Genomic DNA, 21,350 nt, shown 5'->3' on the forward strand with positions numbered 1-21,350 from the left:
CACTTAGGTTCAAGAACCAAGAATGCTTACATCACGCGTGTGATGAACGTAATATTGCCCATACTTATGCTCTGATAACAAACTGACACAACTCGATTTCGGAGTCCAAGTGGACTTTTCGGGTCGGGGTGTGTCAGTTATTGTTAGATCCCACATCACTCAGGGGAGAGGATCCTCTATGCCTTATATGTACATGTCCAGCTCGATATAGCACGAGACCTTTAGAGAGCTCATTAGCTTCGGAGTTCATCGAAACTCCAAAGTTAAGAGAGTTCGCACGAGAGCAATCCTAGGATGGGTGACCCACTAGGAAGTTTTCGTGTGAGTTCCCAGAAACAAAATCGTGAAGGCGTGGTTGGGGCCCAAAGCGGACAATATCATGCTACAGTGGAGTCGAGCTCGGGATGTGGTGGAGCCCGGGTCGGGATGTGACAATTTGCTATCAGAGCCAATCCCTGGCTGGAAGTGTGCCAACGAGGACGTCGGGCCCCTAAGGGGGGTGGATTGTTAGATTCCACATTACCCAGCGAAGAGGATCCTCTATGCCTTATATGTACATACCCACCTTCATATAGCACGAGGCATTTTGGGAGCTCATTGGCTTCGGAGTTCATCGGAACTCCAAAGTTAAGTGAGTTTGCACTAGAGCAATCCCAAAATGGGTGATCCACTGGGAAGTTCTCATGTAAGTTCCCCGAAACAAAACGGTGAGGGCATGGTCGGAGCTCAAAACGGACAATATAGTGTTACAGCAGATTCGAGTTCAGGATGTGATGGAGCCTGGGACGGAATATGACATATCAAATGTTGAAAATTACAAAAGTTGAAGTAGTAAACTGAGATTTACCTCTTTTTTATTTTTCTTTTTCTTTTTATTTTTGTTTGTTTGTTCGAAGTGCTTTTTAAGTACTTAAGTTGGCCGATTGCGCAGCCAAACAAGGGGGAAGAAAGTTTTAGCGGCAAAATCTACCAAAGAGAGAAGATGGCGTCAGTAATCGGATGGTACGGACCGCTCATCGACTTGTCCAAGGCGGCGCTTCACGTCGGCGATTACGTTCAGCTCGTCGTCTACGTCCACCGAACGACTCCCCTTCAGGTGTCGTATCTCTGCTATTTTCTTTCTTCTTTTTTTTCATTGTTATTTATTTTTAAAAATTAAAATTTTTGTTTTTCCAAAAGTATAAATTAGCGAAAGGCGGAGAGGTGATCCGAACTGACATCCAAGTCGGCGATGAGACGAGGCCCTTCTTCTCCGTATCCATTTGGCAGAAGCCAATGGGATCCATGGCCGTAGCCGGCGACGTCGTTTTGTTTCAAAGTGAGCGAAGCTCCAACACTTACTAATTATTATTATTAGTGATTAATAATCCAGTTTAATTTTGTTAATCAGTTTTTTTTTTTTTTCTTTTTTTTATTTATTTTATGGTTAATTTGATTCAACAGATGTGAAGATAACGAAATATGGTGATGTTGTTGAGGCCAGAACCCACCAGTATTCATCCCTAAAATGTCTACTCCACCCTTATGAATCCATCCTTACAAAGGGTATGATAGTAATTTTGTAGCAAGCGTTACGTTTAGAAACAGTTGTCACACTATCAATCGGATCTTGCATTCAATCAAAGAATGATTTTGATCGATAGTAAGACCACATAACATATCAAACAGTATGATAAAAGATAATACGTGGTCGTAAATTTTCGAGACTACATTCTAAGACTGCTTTTACATTCAGGGGTCGATGACTTGATAGAGGAGTGTAGAGATGGGGTAGCAACAAAGGAAAAGCTTAAAAGGGTAGTGGAATGGGTGAAGAAGAGGAACACTCAGCTCCATGGATGTCAACTGCAGGAGGGAAGACTCTCGCGAAACTGGAAGCCTCCGGAGGAGAGGAAACAACCCGAGGACTGCTTTTCACTTTTGCAGTTATCGACTCTAACCAGTTCTTGCAAGGCGCTCTTTTACGCGTCTGTTGCTGAAATTTTTCTGCCCTTCAACTCGACATCTCATGTTCAGTGCAAGTCCTTCGACAAGGAGGACATGTTTGTTAGTAGGAGACTGTATAAAGCAGGTGATGGTGGTTTGGCGAGAGATCTCATTTGCACAGGCTGCCAGCTTTGTGGTTCTCCTCTGGAGCTCGACAGGTACGAATTGAAATCAGATTACCATACGCTTTGTTCCATTGCAAAATAGAGATGATTACGGGTTGATGGCGAATGTTTTGGTGCCTTTTGTTGCAGCGAGAACATGTTTAAGCAGAATGCAGTAGCACTTTACTGTTCAGAAAGCTCGAACCGCCTTCATGTCATAAGCTCCATATACAGGCCCTTCATGGTAGGGGTTTGTTTTCCCACTGATCACGTGTTGCCCCGAATTCAGTTTACGCCTACTATTCCCCATGATTTGTTCCAATCTGATTGCTTTCTGAGTTCTTGTTTGTTAAATACATGTTAAACACGGCTGTTCTCTTTACTGCAGCTATATGTGTGGGATGAATCGGATTATGCACCGCTCCTGGTCAGAAACAAGGCCGCAGAGCTCTTGTTCGGGAACATCAAGGCTGAAAGAGTCTATTCGTGGGGGGAAAAGCAAGCCGGACAAGTTGATTCAAAAGATGTCCCAACACATTCTAGTCTAAATGCAGAAGCGGCCTGGCAACCTAAAGCGGCTGGGGGAGGTGTTCCGGTTTCTTGTTCAGCAGATGGAGACAAGAAGAGCTCGGAATCAAAGGGAAAACATTGTTTTCCGGAAACTATGCACTTTTACAGGATTTGGTTGATTCTTCTGAAAACAATGCTGCAGAAAGGAAAGAACAGCCCTTTGAAATTTGCAGTCGATGTAAATGCCGGTTTAGACAAGGAAAATGGGAGGTTTGAAATGGTTTCTGTACAGTTGCCATGCTTTGAAACCAAATAATCTTCACTCTTATTGTTTCTCCAGAAGAATTAAGAGTTTCTTTTCGTAATTATGCATCGTATGAATCACAACATTTGCTGCTATACACCTTTAAAGTGATTTTTCGTTCAGGTATTTCCCAAGATAGATAAAAACAGAGCAATTTCGAATGATTAACTCATGGAATCGCCACCATGCGATGGAGATTAGACATGACGTCATATCATTAACAACTTTCGCGTGATTATTAACCCATGAAAAAGGGAAGACAGAATTCAAACAAACAGTAAAGCAACTTGAAGAGAAAACTGACAGCAGCGAAAGACGAGTGTACTGTCCATATGGTTACGAGTTAAAACTATGACTCTGCCCCAGTCTCAGCAAAAGAAGCATCAGTTGCACAAGTTTGCGCTTCTAATAGCTTCGCTTGGCGTTCTGCATGTTCTCTTTCACATTGAGTGATCCCCATAATAATATCGAGCATGGTACCTGTTGTGCCGAAGAACACAAGCGGAGCTAGAGATTTCCTTTTTATCCCCACCGGAATTGCCAGTAGAGCCCCTGTCACTGAGAATACCCAAGTGCCCATTGCACTGCAGATAATCAGGTACACGGTATTACTCAACTGTCCCTTAAGGTAGCAAATAAAACAGGGTAAAGCTAATGCGGGAAAGACAGTATCTACGATGACAAAGAGAAATACGCCTATATAACGATTTTGACATTGTATAATGAAGCTGAGCGATGAATTGCTGGTTCAGCCAGATGACATTCAGAATGTAATAACAAACGTATCTTGATATCTTATTTACGAATGTTCATTTTTATCGGAGAGGGGTAATAAAGGAAAGAAAATCACTTTTCTCTTCCAAGAAACAGCATGGATCAATAAAACAAGCAATACAATGAAAAAGAAAAGCAAATCTCTGCAGATTGCAAACCATAAAAAAGTAGAACGGAAGAAAACAGCATGGGTCATTGTGAAACATGTTCCGAACACCTCTACAACTCTCACTAGATAGGTCTAAATCCTCGATGCTAGAAAGAAGTTGTTAATGTCAATTGTAGAAGAGCATAAATATCCTGGTTTATAACAAAACCAAGCAGTTTAAAAGAAAATTGGTGATCTCCTTGCTCTGCGGAGATTTGTTAACCTAATTTTCAATAACAAATTGTTTGTTGTTCTTTTTGACAGGTGAACACCAATAGGTATGAGATTATATCGATCAAACTGTCCTAAGATATGCACAGCTTAAGAGTCTCTGAGTAACCAAAATAAGCTTTTTCCTGTCAAAATAATAAAAACTCTGGTGATGTAACAAACAAAACCGTCCTACGGAATAACACCGGTTGATGGTTCCATAAACCGAAAAACATAAGTATTCACAATACTGTCAAAGATAAGCATTCGATATGTTAATCATGAATTGTGTCATGATCCAGTATTTGAAGTAAATTTCACTAGAAAACAAGTGGCACCCTCCAGAGCTGAAGAAATGGTTTTCTTTTTGGGTCTGCTGCAGCCGAAGAAATGGCAGAATGTTCGTAAACGAAGTTTAAAAAACCAAGAAAGCATGATCAAAAAGGTAGAATGCATTTAAATCTTAGCTCATTTCACCAATTCCATAAGCTTCCAATGAATTCCTAATTTCCTGATGTCTTATTACGGATATTTGAAAACAATCTGCAGTCAGTGTTGTTCTAAATGGGCTAAAAAACTGAAACTTCAAAGACAATTGAACACGAAATTATCCCCTAACATTACTTCCGCAACATCAGTAGCGATCCGCAAACATCGAAAAAGTATAGATCCAAGCACAAAGCAGAAACAATAATGTTAAATAAAATCACAGGAAGGAAGAAAGATTAAACTGACTTGGCAACTGAGCAATCCTCAAGCTGCTTCACAGTCTCTTGATTTCCCATTCCTCTCTGGTTTCAGCTGCAAGCAATCCACTTCAATCCTGTTTCACTCTTCTGTCATTTCGACAAAGCGAGGTTTTAAACTACTCTAATCTACATGGACACGGAAATTCAAACTTAAAATACAATGGCGGGCACACTGCCCTGACCAACCGCTCGCACTTTAGTCAGTTCAAAAACTAAACTTTCTCCTCCCCATTTTACTAAATTTTAGAGTTATGAAAGAAATGATAACGCCGGATATCGTTAATCACCGAAACCCTAGAGAAACTGTAAAACCCCAAATCAAAAGCAATACCCTAACTCTGAACAAAAAGCAATTCAATTTTGAATATTCCAAAAATACCCATTGAAATGCAAGCAAATGGAGCTCACCTGATCAGACACGGAGCCGGGAAGACGAAGATGCTTTCATCACAGTCCTCAAAGAGTGAAACTTTGAATTTGTGCCCCTGAGCCCGATTCGGGTCCTTGGTTTCATGGGCCGAATCGTTCCGGGTCGGGTTTATTCTCAAACTCAAAAAGCCCAAAGATCGGCCCGCCTAATATAAAGGAGTTTCAGTCTCTTACAGGGGAACAGGAGAGAGATGATGAGAGGTGTAGGAGGTCCTCTTCTGTGCATTGGCGATCTGCTGAGCGACGTGGGGGAGTCAGATGCTTCGCCACCACCGCAACAACATGAGCCCTCGCCGTCGTCTTCGTCTGTTTCCAGCTCCGCTCAGAGCTTGGACCTCACCAAGTTGTTTCAGGTTTCCATGTTTTACAGTCTCATTTGCTTTTTTTATTCGCTTTTTGTGAATTGCAAAATCAGGTTGGTGGTTAGGTGGATTTTTCAGATATAGTATTCTTTTTTATAGGAAGATGGATCGTGAAAGTGTAGAACTTATGTGTGAAATTTAGTGCCCGTTTGGGATTGTTTTGAAAAAAATCAAAGTGCTTTTGTTAGAAACACGTCTGAGAATTCATAAACGTATTTGCTAGAATTGTTCTTATTAGAAATATGTTGAAGTTTTTATTAAAAAAAAATGAAGCGTTTTCATTAGAAACACATTTGTGAATTCATAAACGCGTTTGCTAGAAGTGCTTTTACTAGAAACACGGTCAAAATTTTTGTTAATAAAAGTACTTCTATGACCCATAAGCAATTTTAAGTCTTTCTCCCAAACATAGTCCCAAACAGGCCTTTAGACTTTTGAGATCATGGGCTAACTTGGTACATTTTGCTAAACTTCTGTTGCTCTGAAAGAGCTGAGTTTTCTGCGTCTTGAAAAGTAGTTTTGCATTTCCCTTGTTGTTGTCTGTGAGTGTTCCTTACTCCATATTCTATCTTTGTTCTAGGAGAACTATGAGCAGTTGAATGAGGCGCTTGGCGGTACCGACCACTCATGGGCGGCTCTTACTTTGAAGGTGATGGATGATCTTTATAAGAATGTTTGAATGACATATCTATAGATTCTGCGATACTTTGACAGAGAAAGGAATCCGGAATGGAATGATTTTGAATATCAATTTATTAGTAAAAAGCCGTCTCCTACATTTGAATTGCCGAAATAAGAACTTTATGTGAGAGTCGAAGCCCCAAAGGGAGAATTGGGAATTTTTCTCATAGGGGATCAGAGTGGTTTTCCTTGGAGACGCAAAATCCGCCCGCCGGGTTTTATCAATTTGCAAATTCTTCCAAGGTTTGTCAAAATAATGAAATTTGCTGATATCATGACGATACTAAGTAGTATAGATATCATTATGGGAGAAGTTGATCATTGAAATGATAATTGATATACCGGAAGTTCAAGATTTCAATTCGTTTTCTAGATTAGAAGTTTTAAAAGAGGTTTATGGAACTCTATGGGTTCTTGTTCCTAGTTTGACTCTCATAGTGGGAATCAACTCTTGTCCATGTTTCGAAGGATGGATTCTTGAATCCCATTGAATCTAAGATACAATATTTGGTTTACGGTATGAGGGAAAGGCATGTATATGTGATATTAGACATTAACTAGGTATATATGAACGAAAGATTATCTAATTTGTCCTAATTTAGATAGGGATTCCAATGGAAGTCCTTCTGTTTTAGGATGATTAGTGTTCCACTTCTTCTTGCCACGCTATTAATTGTTCTCCATAATTTGTGCAGTGTCTAGTATGCTTTGTAACATTTAGAAACTTGTTCTTGCATGGTAAACATTTTATTTTATGGGTTCGGATGTGGGGGGATGTACATTCACATGATTTTAGGAGTTTGAAAGTTGGAATTCTTCCAAGGTAACTTAAAAGGAAGATGGGGGGATATGCATCTTTGTGCATAGACGTTGAGGCATTGGTTTCTCCTATATCCTAATCTGTTTCCAAAAGGTTGTTCACTTGAGCTTGTAAACACTAGTTGGACTTCACCTGCGTAATTCTTTTGTTTTACGTTTCCATGAATGCTCATTTGTCTTGTAGATTATCCTTTGTTTATTTAGGGTAATAGTATCTTTTCTGTGACTCATAGTATGGTGTAAAGATTCTGAACTGTTTATCTTTTATTTATTCCAGTTATGCAGTGCTCTGCAAACTGCAAACAAGTTAGTTCAATCAACAAACTCAAATGTCATGTTGTTGTCGGAGAAGGTTGGAGAGCTTGAGGGAGTTGTTAAGAGGGCAGATTCTGCCATGGCTGCAGCAAGGGTCGTCCATGGTTCACTAAACAAAAAGGAAGTACCACTTGATAGCAATCAAAACGCCAAATGATGTATGTCTTGTCGAGAACAAGGTTAGTAAATTCAATCACGGGAAAAAGTCTGAAAAATACAAAGTCTTAGAAACTGCAGTGTTTGCTTTAGTGTTAGAATATTGTCTTTTCCTGTACTTTTCTTGATACTGTAAAAGATATTATATCAAGATGCAAACTCTAATTCTGAGTGGCGACGCTAAATGCCATGTCAAGAATTGTATGCGTGATTAAAATAATAAACCTTTGGTTTTTTTGCTTCATTTTCACAACAAAAGGAACTTATAATCATGTAATAGGAGTAAGAAAGCTGACTAGTCTGATGCAAAGGGGAGATGTAACAATCAACTGTGCATCCTTGATGGATAGAAATCATAGAACAGATCTCTCTCTTGCTTATTTCCTGAGATGACTCATCAAACGGAGAGCTTTTGTTTCTACGGTTTTAAGATATATTCCAACACAGCGGTCATCAGCTCACTTGCTTGCTATTATTTGTGAATCGACAGGTTTGTAAGAATCTGTCTTGATATTATCATTTCAGCAGTTATTGGTTCTTACATTTGTTGTTACCATCTGTTGCCTCAAAGAGCTCTATTGTAGAATATAGCATTGACAGTCTCATTGCGTTGGCTATTTTTTCTGTTAAATGGTTGCAAGCTGCGTTGACGGATCTGAAGCAGGGACATCGTTGGCGCGATGAATGTTGTTTAGAAATCTGTAGATTGTTGTTTCTTGTCCGAGAAATGTTCGAGTAGTGTAGAGGTGTTTTCTGCTCCGTATGTGCTTGCAGCGCGGTAGTACACTGTCGGGGATTCTATAGACTCGGCCGAGTTATATTTGTTTAAAACCCAAATCTATAGCAACAACCCATAACAAAACGAAACCCAAATTCAGTTCAATTTCCTAGTCTTGGTAAAACACCCTACTAATTTTACCAACCTCTTTAATTCAGCAGAATTTTAGTACAGTTTCGTTCAATTTACCGCGTTGAAGTTTTGTTAGAAGTATGACTTTAAGGCCACTCATTTGATGTAATAGTTTATGGAATACTTATTTTTGTTAAAATCTTTTTTGATTTAATGGAAGGGCAATGTTAATTGTTAATCACTATTTAATGTATTATCTATTCAATCAATAACAAAATCCAACGAATGTTGTAATCAACCTAAGAGAGAAGTGATCTAAGTGTTAGATCAACGATACATTTCTCTTATTAAGTTCATTTCTAAAATGTTCCTAGCCGTAGGATTGTTAACTGGGCATTGGTAATCCTCTAAGGCTAATATGTGTTATGTCAACTCAATCGGGAGTATGGTTGGCCTCAAAGTCATTAGTGTTAGATACTAAGACATACACGTAGGTGCTCCAATGGTTGTTGAGTATAAGCAACGATGAACGAGTTCTGACATACATGTCATGTAAGAACTCCTTGGTTGTAATAATGCAAAGTAGTCATTTGACTTGAGACACCACTGATGCCTTGTGGGTACGCCTTTGATCATTTGACAGTGTAATAAAGTACATGCCTTATCTTGGCCAATGTTCCTAGCATTGTTGGGGTCATTGATTTATTCATAAAGACATGTGAGTGTGCAATAAGGGGTCTCTAACCTTCCATAGTGGAAGAAGAGTACTTTAATATATGGTTCGAAAGTCTTTGGCCAAAGCATATGAATATAACTTAGGAAAAATGTTCCAAATCATATTCACTAGAATCATTTAGAGAAGTATCATATTGGATAGTAGACATGAAAGAAACTATCAAACAAACAATGTGATCAAGAGTATTGATATAGAGAAGGATCGTATTGCATTGTAGTTGTAACTGAATAGGTTATCCAACCACTTTTACTTAGCCTAGGTAGTCATGACATACTGTTAGGTGTCATCCATGGTTTGGACAAGCCCTGAAGATTAGCAATCAATAATCTTCATCACAGGGATAATTTAAAGAAGTTTCAATTCGCAAACGCTTAAGAGTTACCATCGCCCACTGCCTCGCTAATTGGAACCTAGATCGTAAACCATGTAAGGATATGAAGAAATATAAATGAGATTTATAAGATCAATAAAATAGTTTAATTGAGCATAGTCAAGATTAATTAAAATTTAATTAATCATACAAATAAGTTTGTATTGGCCTTAAATTAGTTTTGGATTCTCGAGGCACAATGGGCTTTGGTCCATAAGGCTCATTAGGCTTAAGTTGTATGAACTTTTCAGATTCCTCACATGGCTAATAATCTTGTGAAAACAAGGATGAACTTTAAGGGTATGAAAGCTCAATCTTTCTTCTTTCTTTTATGAAACAGTTTTGGTTTGCCACTCACTAGGCCTTGAGTTTTAGGGGACAAAGATTTGTTTTTGAGTTCATGCTTTCTTTTATAAATATATGCATTTGTTGCTCAGATAATCTATCCATAGTCAAAGTTTTTCTTCAAGTTTTTCATTTCAAACTTGCTAAGAGGAGAAAACTTCAGTGTGGGAATCGATGTCACGCCCCGATCCCAAAGTACGTCTAAGATCGACCTGTGACGTCACCACATCCTTGTTTATCTATCATGTCTCGTCTCCGAGACAAGACCAAAACATAATCAATGGTTCAACCACACAATCACTTTCTTTTATTTCATGGCTCCATCTAAGACGTGTGTTAGGCTACCTACATACCCTAAATAGGGATCAAGCCATTAGTAGTTCATCTTTTGTTAAACTCTAAACTTTTTGCAATACACTTCCTAATAGAAACATAGAGTACCACACTACATAATAACCATATGCCTTCCAAGATTTGTCATTTTGTCATTCACATATGACACATGCTTTCCAACACCATTCCACAATCACGTCAATTAATCAATTCCATGAATCAAAGATGCACAATATTAACATTTAACTATGCTAATCAATCATCAAGATCACATATCATTTCATGAAATTTAATAAAGGAATTCTACATAACTCCCTATCTGGATTCCAAGTAATAACATGGTAACTAAATTATAAACACGATGTCTACTGTGAGTAGTTCTCATTCACTCGAATCTAGGGTTTCAAACTAAACTTTATGGAAATGAGTAAGGGCGGGGGTTCCAGACAACTCAACGGAATCCAACTAAAATATGGTTACCTATTGAATTGTATCAAGTACAACTAATCCTCATAACCCTAGGTAGGCAGTGATCAGCCATCGCGGATATACCAAACATGATCACCCCTAGAATGCGTATGGTCCCCCATTGCGGATATACTAAGCAGAACCATAGGCACAATCTAATTGTGCATGCAGTGATCACCCATCGGGGATATACCAAGCATGATCACTCATAGAATGCGTATGATCCCCTATTGTGGATATACCAAGCAGAACCATAGGCATAGTCTAATAACGTAGGCAGTGATCACCCATCGCGGATATACTAAGCATGATCACCCTTAACATATGTACAGTCCCTCATCGCGGATATACCAAGCATGACTGTATCCTATAGCTCTAGGTAATGATCACTTATCGTGGATATACCAAGCATGATCATCCCATTGCAGATAAACCAAGCATAACCATAAGCATAGTCTAATCGTGCAGGCGGTGATCACCCATTGTGGATATACCAATCATGATCACCCTTGAAATATGTATGGTCCTCTATCATGGATATACCAAGTAGGACCATCCATGTACCACTGCTACATGGTGCAGTTAGATCAACACATAACCTACTTACCCCTACCTCAACCCCTATGATTTACTATGTAAGCACCTGCACTATCAACTTATCATGACCACTAACTATCTTGTCATACCAGCGTATAAGTTATATATAATACTTCTAATGAGATTCTAGGCTCGTATTTCTATACTAGCAATCATACATTTCATTTGTATCATCTAAAAGTTTAGTAAACATGTATAACATAATAAGATGCCACTTGCACGTAAATCAAGATGCATATCACCTAGGATAACTCGCTAACTAAGATAGGCCCGCTAGGCTCCACTAGGTCTCTAATAATGCTACATCTTGACCAAAGTCAACCCTAGTAATCCAATCAGGAAAACCCGTCCACTAGATTTCCAATCCATAAGTTCCTAAAGTTCTTAAATATTATGTACAATAACATACTAAAGTTTGGTGACAATCCAACGGTTGGATCGTCGTTTTCTACAATGGTTAAGTGGTATTCCTTAATGAAACTAGGTTTAAATGACAGAATTGCACTAATTGGGTGTCAAATATGGAACTGGGGTATCAAATTTAGCCTAGAAGGATCATGTGGTTTCTCGGGCCACGTGCCGCATGGCGGCAATTTCCGGCGAATGGAAACCAAGTTTTACAGGATTGTAGAACACAACAAGGGAAAGAACTTTCATATCTGGGTCGAAGTCTAATTCAGCCGGGAAATACTTGAAATCTAACGTGGATCATCAGAAACCCTAGAATTGGGTGGTTGTCAATTTGTCTTCTTCGTTGTTCCGCCCCCACCCCCCCCCCCCCCCCCCCCCCCCCCCCCCGAAAAAAAAAAAAAACTTGTTTGGGTTTGTTCATGGGCTCAAGAGGATGCTAAAGATGGTGATGGTCGAAGGAAAATGCTTCAGAAATGGTGGATCACCGTTGGAGGGTGAACACTATGCACCACAAAATGGGGCCAAAACTCGTAGGATTTGGGGGTGGAAATCGCTTGAATTCGAGCTTGCTACCGTCGGGTCACTAGTCGAGTCACGCGGGTTAGTCTCTGACCCAACCCGCTGGCTCTCTCATTTCCCTTCTCTTCTTCCTCTCATTTCTCTCCTCTCCCATTGGTTCACTCCCTTCTCCCCTTTTTTATTAGTTCACCCTCCCATTAAATGGGGTTTTCCCCACAATCTGATTGGTCCTTCTTCCAAACAAAAATAATAATTTTTTATAGAGAAATTCCTAAATTAATATTTATCTCCAATTTCCGTTGCTCGTAACTTCTTCGTTATAGCTTCGATTCACGAACGGCCTTCGCCTACGCGGTCTTAGGATCGAGCTATATTTGAAAACATTAATTGTGACCTCGAAAGGTCTACGGATTTTAAATGATTTCAAAACTTCAAACTTTAACTAAATTAAATTAAATTTGCACAAAAATAATGTAAAATTCCGCGAATATGAATACATAAATTATAATAGTGAAATCCAGGAACAGGATTTCACAATTGATGACCCGTTTGCCCAAACACACAACATAGCTTTGCCCCCTATATTTGTTGCACCCACTTTTTGTGGTCTCTAAGGATGTAAACTGTCATAGTGCACCAATCCTACTGAATATTTCTTGGCCAATGAGACCCAAGGGTGACCAGGTGTGTTCCAATCCACTTCAAATTAGAAAGCAGAGGAATTCTCTCCTGGACACGTGAGTCGTGTGCATGAGTTGTGTATGACCCGTATTGACGTTGTATTCATGTTATATTGACAATATAATGGCATACAATATATGTACTATCAATACTATTATGGAGACACATGGTCAATACAATATAATACGACTCATGCGCAATCCATGCCCAAAACCTACATGGGCACATGAGAATTTTTGTTAGAAAGAAAGGGAAATTATGTTTATACCCAACAGTGGTAGAAATGTGTTGAGTTTTTGCATGACGGTGTGGGTTCAAACCCGATTAGTGGCTAATCTATCGTTTGACCAAAAAAATAAAAAATAAATAAAACTTTTGTCTCGGAGCACCCTTCAATTTTATTCAAAGTAAAAGTAAAATGACACTTATACCCATATGTTAATTTACTTCAAAGAACTTACTAGACTCTTTAACAAAATCTTAGGGGGTGTATTCAATTGGAATTTTGAGGGAGTTTAATGGATTTATAAATCCATGAATTTTGATGGAGGTTAATTGATTTGTAGAGATTCCATATAAAATTTTGATTTAATTTCCTCGAAATCTCAGGGGAAGAGGTAAAATTTGTGATTGCTTAAAATACACTACGAAATTTCTCTACTTTGCTCGAATTTCTCAAATTTTTAAAATTCTTCAAAATCAATTCCTAATTAAATACATCTATAATGTTATAAATTTCTTTAAAACTAATTGAATACACCTAGATTTATAAGGATTTTAATAAACTATCTGAAAATCTTGATACTTTGAATTTTTAAGAATCACTTAAAATAATAATTGTATACCCATAAATTTATTAGAAGAATTAAAATCCTCAAAATTCTAATTGAATACACCCCATAATTTCTTGTACGTCCAAATTGGACACCCACCAGACTTTTCATACAAAGAAACGTGTTCATCAAGTACTCCTTCTCCCACCTTCAACATCCATTTGTCTATCTCTCCAACGTTGATGAAAAAAAAAACAGATGAGGAAGAAATTCACATGAAGACAAAAAGGCAAGTATTTCATGTGTTTTTACAAGTTTTGATTTGATTCTTTAATTAACATTCATATGTTTACTTTACCCATATTGATAATGATTTTGGGCCTTAGTGTGATTGAATCTCATTTTAGCTCGACCCATATTTGATACTATCAAAAGATGAGTTGGGGCTATGAGAGCAATTAAGCATACATCGATACCGACTTCTGAAAATTTGTTACCTTCAACTCCATTAAAACCACTTATGAGTTTTTTTTTTTTTTTTTTTTTTTTTTCTTCGGATTACACCCATTATCTCAAGTTCTTTATTTATTTATTTTTATTTTAACAAACGATATTATCTACGCTAAAGAAGAAGGGGTGAGTTTAGCTTCATAATGGACTAGCAATAATGTGGTTCAAACTCGCCTCTGACGAGAATCGAACCTAAGACCTCTCATTTACAAGTGAAGAGGAATAGCACTAGACCGTAGTACTAAGTGGTCCATTATCTCAAGTTTTGAATCGAACTAATTCAACTTGTAGTAGACTAAAGATAATTCTAATCCTAAATGAGTTGGATACTCACATCAGCTAAGGATCGATGAGATTATCACCAAATCCTAAGTATTAGCTAAGGATGAAATGAGATCATTATGGAATATTATTCCTAAATGAATTAGGTCATCTAACGACATTATATCAAGTCCTCACTGCCGTTTCTCCAAAGCATGCACTTCTAGGAGCATCTCCGATAGTCACCCAATTACAAGGGAAATTGGTTTGAACTGTCCTTGGCCGAAAAAAAAATGCTCCGTGCGGGGGAAAAATTGGAGGCGATTGGGTTAAAGGCAAGATCTCTTGCGGCTGTCCTGCCAATTGACGCCAGGGCTTGCACCTGCATGAAGCCCAGCAGACGCGCCGCCCCGGGGGGGAAAAGGGGGGGGGGGGCGGGGGGGGGGGGGGTGTGTGGGAGGGACCACGTGATTGTCTTTTGAAGATCCTTCTAGCTCTTGAGGATGAATTTACATCAATATTCCATACACCAAAAATATAAAAAAAAGTAGCCATTAGAATCTTAGATGTGGAGCATTTGAAATTATCACATGTTGAACATTGAAATTTGTCATCCCATGGTGGGGATGGAAATTCAAGAATATAAACAATAGAAAAAAATTCAATGTTATAGGATACATCCAAATTATTTAAAAATTTTAAAAATCTTATAAAGTTTACACTTAAAAAAACTTATAAAGTTCAACAAACTTACAAATTAAACATTTAAAATAAAACAAAAATTTAGTGTAATAATAACATGTGGAGAATTAGACGAAGAAAACATTAAAAACATAGAAAACATACTTGTGAATAGTAATCACCCTTGCCCTTACCCTTGCCCTTCCTTCTTCCAAATGGGTAGACTTGTATAATGACAATTACTGTTTAGAGTGAATAATAATGGCAATTTCATTACTCTTGCCCTCCATTTGCCCTTACCTTCCACTAACAGGTAGAGATGCTCTAAACATAAAAGCTCTTTTATACACTATGCCGTCCATACTAGATTGACTTAGGCATTAGAAGGCCTTTAATTGGCACAACACCAGTGTTCCCCTATGGATCTTGCTTTTCGTATGCTCTAGATGATGTTCTACCCGGTCACGTTGAGCTAGTTTTGAAGAATTGTCTGACTTCAATCTCTAGATATCACCTTGTTCTTGAACCAACTTAAGCCATCAACATGAAAAATGATGGATAGAAAAGAGTAGAGTAACGATAGTGGGAGAGATGTAGAAGAAATGTATAAGAGAAAGGACAAATAATGAAAACTAAAAATAAAAAAAATGAGTGGTTTTCACTTCCAAAATTTTGTTTGCATTCATCCATTCTCCTCCTCCCTCTCACCACCCTTTTTCATCCCTTCCTTTCCCCCATATGCTCTTCCCATTGAGCAGTTAAAAAAAAAAAAAAAAAAAAGGTTATCAAACGGCCTCAAAAACTTTAGAAGAGAATAAAGTTATACTAAAATTTAAGACGAAAAATATTCTACACTTTCAAGTTTGAAGTGATTTCCAAAATGGACCGTGATGTTTCAATTTTCTCACATAGCATCCTAAGGTTTTAAGATTTTATCAATTTACACATTTTGTTGTCAACTAATATGACTTGCACGTCATCAATTTAAATAATCATATAATCAATCGGGAATTGTTATTAACACTTCAAAAATCTCATTCTACATTCCAAACTTTCTATATTAGGAAAGAAAAATACACTTGTGAGGAGTGTATAATGAGATTTTTGGAGTGCTAATAACACTTCCCAATCAATCAAACCAAAGATACAAATTAATACAATGTCAATACCTTATGGTGTAATATGAGACATTTGAAACTCCGTGACAGTGGGTGAGAAACATGAATGAGAATCCTCTCCGGATCCTCTTTGTGAGGATCCTCCAATCACATATGTTCATCATCCATCTTGCAGTCAGTTTTCGTCAGATACTATTTATATTTAATTTTAAATAAAATGATTTACAATGATTTCTGATAACATAATATTCGATGAACGGATGTCATTGAAAGATTTTTTTGAATCCTCACAAAGAGAATCCGAAAAGGGTCAGCCATTCGAGAAACACCGCTTGCTTTGGAAAATAAACCATACGTCACCAGATGAAGAAAACTACATTGTCAAGAATCTTTCCATATGATCTGTTATCCAAGCTGCTGCCAATTTCCAACTTCTTAATTAATAAAAGTCACGCTTCGAAAAAAAAAAAATAAAAATCACTATCTGCTTTCCAATGGAAAGCTAACTCTCAATTTATGCTTTTTCGTTAAAGTGAACAGTATTGAAAGCTTTTCGTTAAAGTTCTCTTTATAAAAACTAATTAAGAAACTAATTAAACATTTCAAACATAAACAACCGGACTATCTTTCTTAGCAAGACAATTATGTCCCCACCACTTGTCACCGCCCTTATCAGTTTCATCGAGTAATCTACCTCAGGCAGTGACATCACTGCATTTTACTTTCATATTCTTGTCGAATTTTTATTTTTATTTTTTGTCTAATATTGTCGATGTTTTTATTGATGTATATTTTAAAAATACAAGAAGCACACTGGTAAATAAGAAATTTTAGGTTGACTCAAACCAAAAGCGAATTTGAATCACATTATTGGTAGTTTATTGTGAGGCTTAACTAACTCCTTCACCTCGTTAATGTAGATAATATTGTTTGTTTAAAAAAAGAAATAACAAGAAGGGGAAAGTGGGCATAACGTGCAAAACCTCTCTCAAAATAAAAACTATCACTCCACGTGAAGGACAACTTGATACACGTGGGAAATTTTTCAATGTGCCCGGGTATTCCAGGTACACTAAAAAAATCTCAACACGACCCGATACACCAAATAACATAGTATAAGTGGTTAGATGTTTGAAAACTTGAGGTCCATGCGCATACTGCTACACACCTCTAACCTAAGAACTCCCCATCACCCAGTCCTCTAGAGCGTTCATCCATCCATTCATCATATAACGACTGCTCCGTGTTAGTCATGTGGTTTGTCTTAAAGATCAAAATTTTCAATATGCTGAAAATACAGATTAGTACGTCATATGTCATAATATAAATAGTTAAACACTTGTAGCTTTAAGGTCCATGCGCATACACGCCCATCACGCGCAGTCCTCTAGTTTGTTCATCCATCCATTCATCATGTCGCAACTACTCGACGCTAGTCATGTGGTTTGTGCATGTTTCGATTAACATGAAACGATAATAGTTTACACCACTAAAGTCAGGCAAAAAATTAATGAGAAAATCAATAATAGTTTACACCACAAAGTCAGGCAAAGATAGTGAGAAAACAATAATAAAGTTAGCTTTCTCGCTTGAATCATGCATTCTTACCATTTTTATATATTAACTGGCAACATTCTAGTCTTCGGTCCCAAAAATAAAATAGAAGTCACATGATATATATATATATATATATATATATATATTTATTTATTTATTTATTTATGTATGTATGTATGTATGTATAGGACTTATTTTGTAATGTATTTCAACGAACCGAAACGTTCGTATTTAGGTCTTCCCTCAAATAAGATCATGTGTTACCAAAAATCACCAAAATCCGAAACTATATAACCATTGAATTAAATGATAGTCATTTTTAGTGTTTCTTTATAAAACCATATTTGTCCATTTTAATCACTACAAGTGAAGTGAATGTCTTAGTGATTTTGAATTTGTCAAATTTTTTATAGGGATGATCTATTAATGATGAATTGAAATATAATGGTTTGGGTCGTCAAAAAAAATTAAGTAGGCCATACAAAATAGGTGTCAAAAGGTTCGTGAAAAAATGGGTATCTCCAACTCCAATTCCTAACCCTATATATACATATCATCATTTTATATAATGTAGGAATACAATTCTTTTTTGTTGAAACATAGAAATATGTTAAGAGCAGAACCGAGTGGTGTTCAGTCTTATTTTGTTGAATTTTGAGGAAAAACAATTAATTTTTTGGACAAAATGATAGCAGTTTTATTACAAAATTAAGAATTGATACAAATATCAGAGAACATTCCATATACATTCAAGAGGTCGGTAAGACTTATTTTTGTAATTATATGATAGTTCAATAGTTTTATTTTCTCTTTTTTTCTTTTAGTTAATACAAAAATGTTGGGGAACCAGAGATTAAAAAAGTGGAGAACTAAACTTTATATGCAGAGGTAAAAACTCTTAATCAATTATAAGTACTATGTAATCACTACATTAGTTAAGTTCAAAGATGTGGAAAGTGGGAGTAGTCAGTTCAGACTGTTGGAAAACCAAAAATGTTGCATATAGTTTTCAAGAAGATATTAGAAATATTTTATGATGATATGGCTAAATTAAGAAGTTAATCATGATAATGTGTGCATATTAATTTTCTCTACTTTAAATCAGCTTAGTCATGATTTAGGGTTCTTAAAAAGCTAACTTATTTTCGGAGTTATGACCAGTGCAAAGACTAAAGAGAAACCGATTGCTTAACCAGGTTAGTGATGTTATATAGCTCATCCTCGAGATGGCAAGTCATCATAAAAAAAGATGTAGAGTAGAGTTAGGATCTTGACAAGTGTTCTCCTAAAATCCAGTTAGATATTTTCAACGACCATGAATGATGAAAACATTCTCTATGATGCATATGAACCGAACCTCCTACATTTATATTTACCTTACTACATATATCGTATATATTCGTATATTTGTCAATATAAATATGTTCATATATAATGGAATTATGAATTTGTTATGTGGAATTTGTGAGTCAAAGAATCAAAAGAAAATAGAAGCAATTAAGGTTTAATCAAACCCTAAAAATTTCAAAAGAAAAAAGAAAAAAAAAGGAAAAAAAAAAGAAGGGAAATCGTGATGGAGCTGCGGCTTCCAGTCACGCCATCACACCACGTCAACGCCAAGCCGTGCCTGACTGGCTTACAACCCAATTGCGGCGAGCTTGCAGCTTGAGCCAGCGACAGGGACGACGTCATCATGACGTCAGTCCTGCATTATCAGCCTTTTGGGCTTGCTGCTTGAAGTGGACCAGGCCTGCTGCCTAGGTCCTCGGTACTAGGCTTCACGTCCGCGACCTATCCCAGAAGCCAACAAGCTGCTGGGCATCTTGCGCATTAGGCCATTGCCAGCAGCCTTATGCCATCTCCAACCGATGGCTGGCCAGAGGGCTCGTTTTAGCCCTTTGACCCTCCAAGATTCTCCAAGATATTAATATTTTAATGAACATTACGTGGTCATATTTGCCTCCGTCTCCAATCGAGGGCCAGATGGCTCGTTTTAGCCATGTCACAAAAAACCGTCTCCAACCGAGGGCCAAATGGCCATAGGGCCAAACATAATTTATTATTTAAAAACTACAACTTAAATGTTGTTTAAGTTTCATGTTGTTAAATGTTTTTTTTTATTTTTTATGTTGTATAATTTTTATGTTGGTTAATGTTATTAATATTATTTAATGTTGTTTCATGTTACTTAATTTAATTTAATTTGTATAATGGCTTAGGAGGTTATAGAAAAAAAATAGAATTAAAAAAAATATGAAACAAATTTTGTGAAATAGAAGTTATAGGAAAAAAAAATAGAATTTAAAATAAAATGAAACAAATTTTGTGAAATAGAAGTTATAGGAAAAATGAAATTTAAAAACAAATATGAAACAAATTTGTAAAATAAAAGTTATAGGAAAAAAATAGAATTAAAAAAAAATATGAAAAATAGAAGTTATAGGAAAATTATTGTAAATAAAAAAAAAAATAAAACTGTTAAAAAAAAATATTCAAAGAATTCCTGTCGGTTATAACCGATAGGAAATCCAACATAAGCAAAAAAAAAAAAAAAATGGCCAGCCCCGGGCTGGCTGGCTGGCTGCATGTAACCAACCCTCTAGCCCTCTAGCCCTCTCCGATTCCGTGGGGCCCTCTTAGATTCCAGAGCCCTCTGGCCTTGCCCTCAGTTGGAGACGGTTTTCGGGCTATTTTCGGCTCTCTGGCCTTCTGGACCCTTCGGTTGGAGATAGCTTTACGTTGCTGAGCCTTGCCCCCTCGTGGCCCACTACTACCTGCAACCATCTGGGCTATTATGCAGCCTGTGTCCCCAAGCCCAGAACAAGGCCTATTGCAGGGTCGTGACCCGTGTGCAACCAACAATGTTTGCCATGTTGTGTCTTTTTTTTGACCTGATGCTATATTTTGGCATACCTTACTTCTTAACCATATCTAAATATTTTTGGAACATTTTTAGTTAAAGCCGTACTAGGCTATATTTTTGTTATCGCTTGGCCCAAAGGCAACAAAGCTTATATGACCCAAATGTCATTGTTTGGCTTCCATGATCAAATCTGCATAGTTACAATCTATTGAATTAATTAAAGGGACCAGTAGTCCATTAATTTGACAAAAATCCAAATTTTTTTTGGCCTGAAGTCCACTTTATTGGCATTAACGATTCAATACTATATTTCTTTCTTTGAATCGTTGACTTCCTTTCGTTGTCCTGAAGCACTCACACTTGGGTTCCTAAAGCAAACCCCAAATTCACTACACTTAGTTGTTTATTGTATTATGTGTCTTAAAAGTACCCCTTTTATGAACCAGAAGTTCATGCTAAGTCGAACTTGTAGTTTTGAATTTAGAGCATTTGAAACTCAAAGTTTTCAAATCAAAATGTACGCCATGAAACCCAAAGCTTTCATTTTCCATATGAATAACCATGTTTTTCCTCCCTCCGTTTCAAGGACATGTCGAACTTGAACAAGCTCGATTTCACCGCTTTAGAAGTATCTAGAAGAAACTACCTGAAGTGGGTTCAAGATGTGAAGCTCCATTTCACCACCAAAAGTCTTCGAGCCACTATTAAAAAGGCTACAGACCTCTCGGTT

At 37.2% G+C, this 21,350-nt stretch overlaps 3 protein-coding genes across 3 annotated transcripts; 2 read left to right on the forward strand and 1 right to left on the reverse strand.

Moving 5' to 3' along the window:
- Positions 1 to 926: 926 nt before the first annotated feature.
- LOC137717924 (uncharacterized) lies at positions 927 to 3,026 on the forward strand. Its single transcript, XM_068457429.2, has 6 exons — positions 927 to 1,096; positions 1,180 to 1,318; positions 1,444 to 1,545; positions 1,736 to 2,144; positions 2,241 to 2,334; positions 2,479 to 3,026. Exons 1-6 carry the CDS (start codon positions 983 to 985, stop codon positions 2,914 to 2,916), a joined length of 1,296 nt encoding a protein of 431 aa, XP_068313530.2. The 5' UTR covers positions 927 to 982; the 3' UTR covers positions 2,917 to 3,026.
- Positions 3,027 to 3,042: 16 nt separating this feature from the next.
- On the reverse strand, positions 3,043 to 5,247 carry LOC137717926 (uncharacterized). Its single transcript, XM_068457431.2, has 3 exons — positions 5,194 to 5,247; positions 4,772 to 4,859; positions 3,043 to 3,488 (listed from the first exon to the last, which is right to left on the reverse strand). Exons 2-3 carry the CDS (start codon positions 4,819 to 4,821, stop codon positions 3,254 to 3,256), a joined length of 285 nt encoding a protein of 94 aa, XP_068313532.2. The 5' UTR covers positions 4,822 to 4,859; positions 5,194 to 5,247; the 3' UTR covers positions 3,043 to 3,253.
- Positions 5,248 to 5,324: 77 nt separating this feature from the next.
- On the forward strand, positions 5,325 to 7,791 carry LOC137717925 (histone-lysine N-methyltransferase). The gene is made up of 3 exons (XM_068457430.2): positions 5,325 to 5,567; positions 6,157 to 6,225; positions 7,354 to 7,791. The coding sequence occupies exons 1-3, from the start codon at positions 5,406 to 5,408 to the stop codon at positions 7,546 to 7,548; spliced, it is 426 nt and encodes a 141-aa protein (XP_068313531.2). The 5' UTR covers positions 5,325 to 5,405; the 3' UTR covers positions 7,549 to 7,791.
- Positions 7,792 to 21,350: the final 13,559 nt, after the last annotated feature.

This window comes from Pyrus communis, chromosome 8, assembly GCF_041283825.1.
Source record: "Pyrus communis isolate YQ-2024b chromosome 8, ASM4128382v1, whole genome shotgun sequence".
NCBI lineage: Eukaryota > Viridiplantae > Streptophyta > Magnoliopsida > Rosales > Rosaceae > Pyrus > Pyrus communis.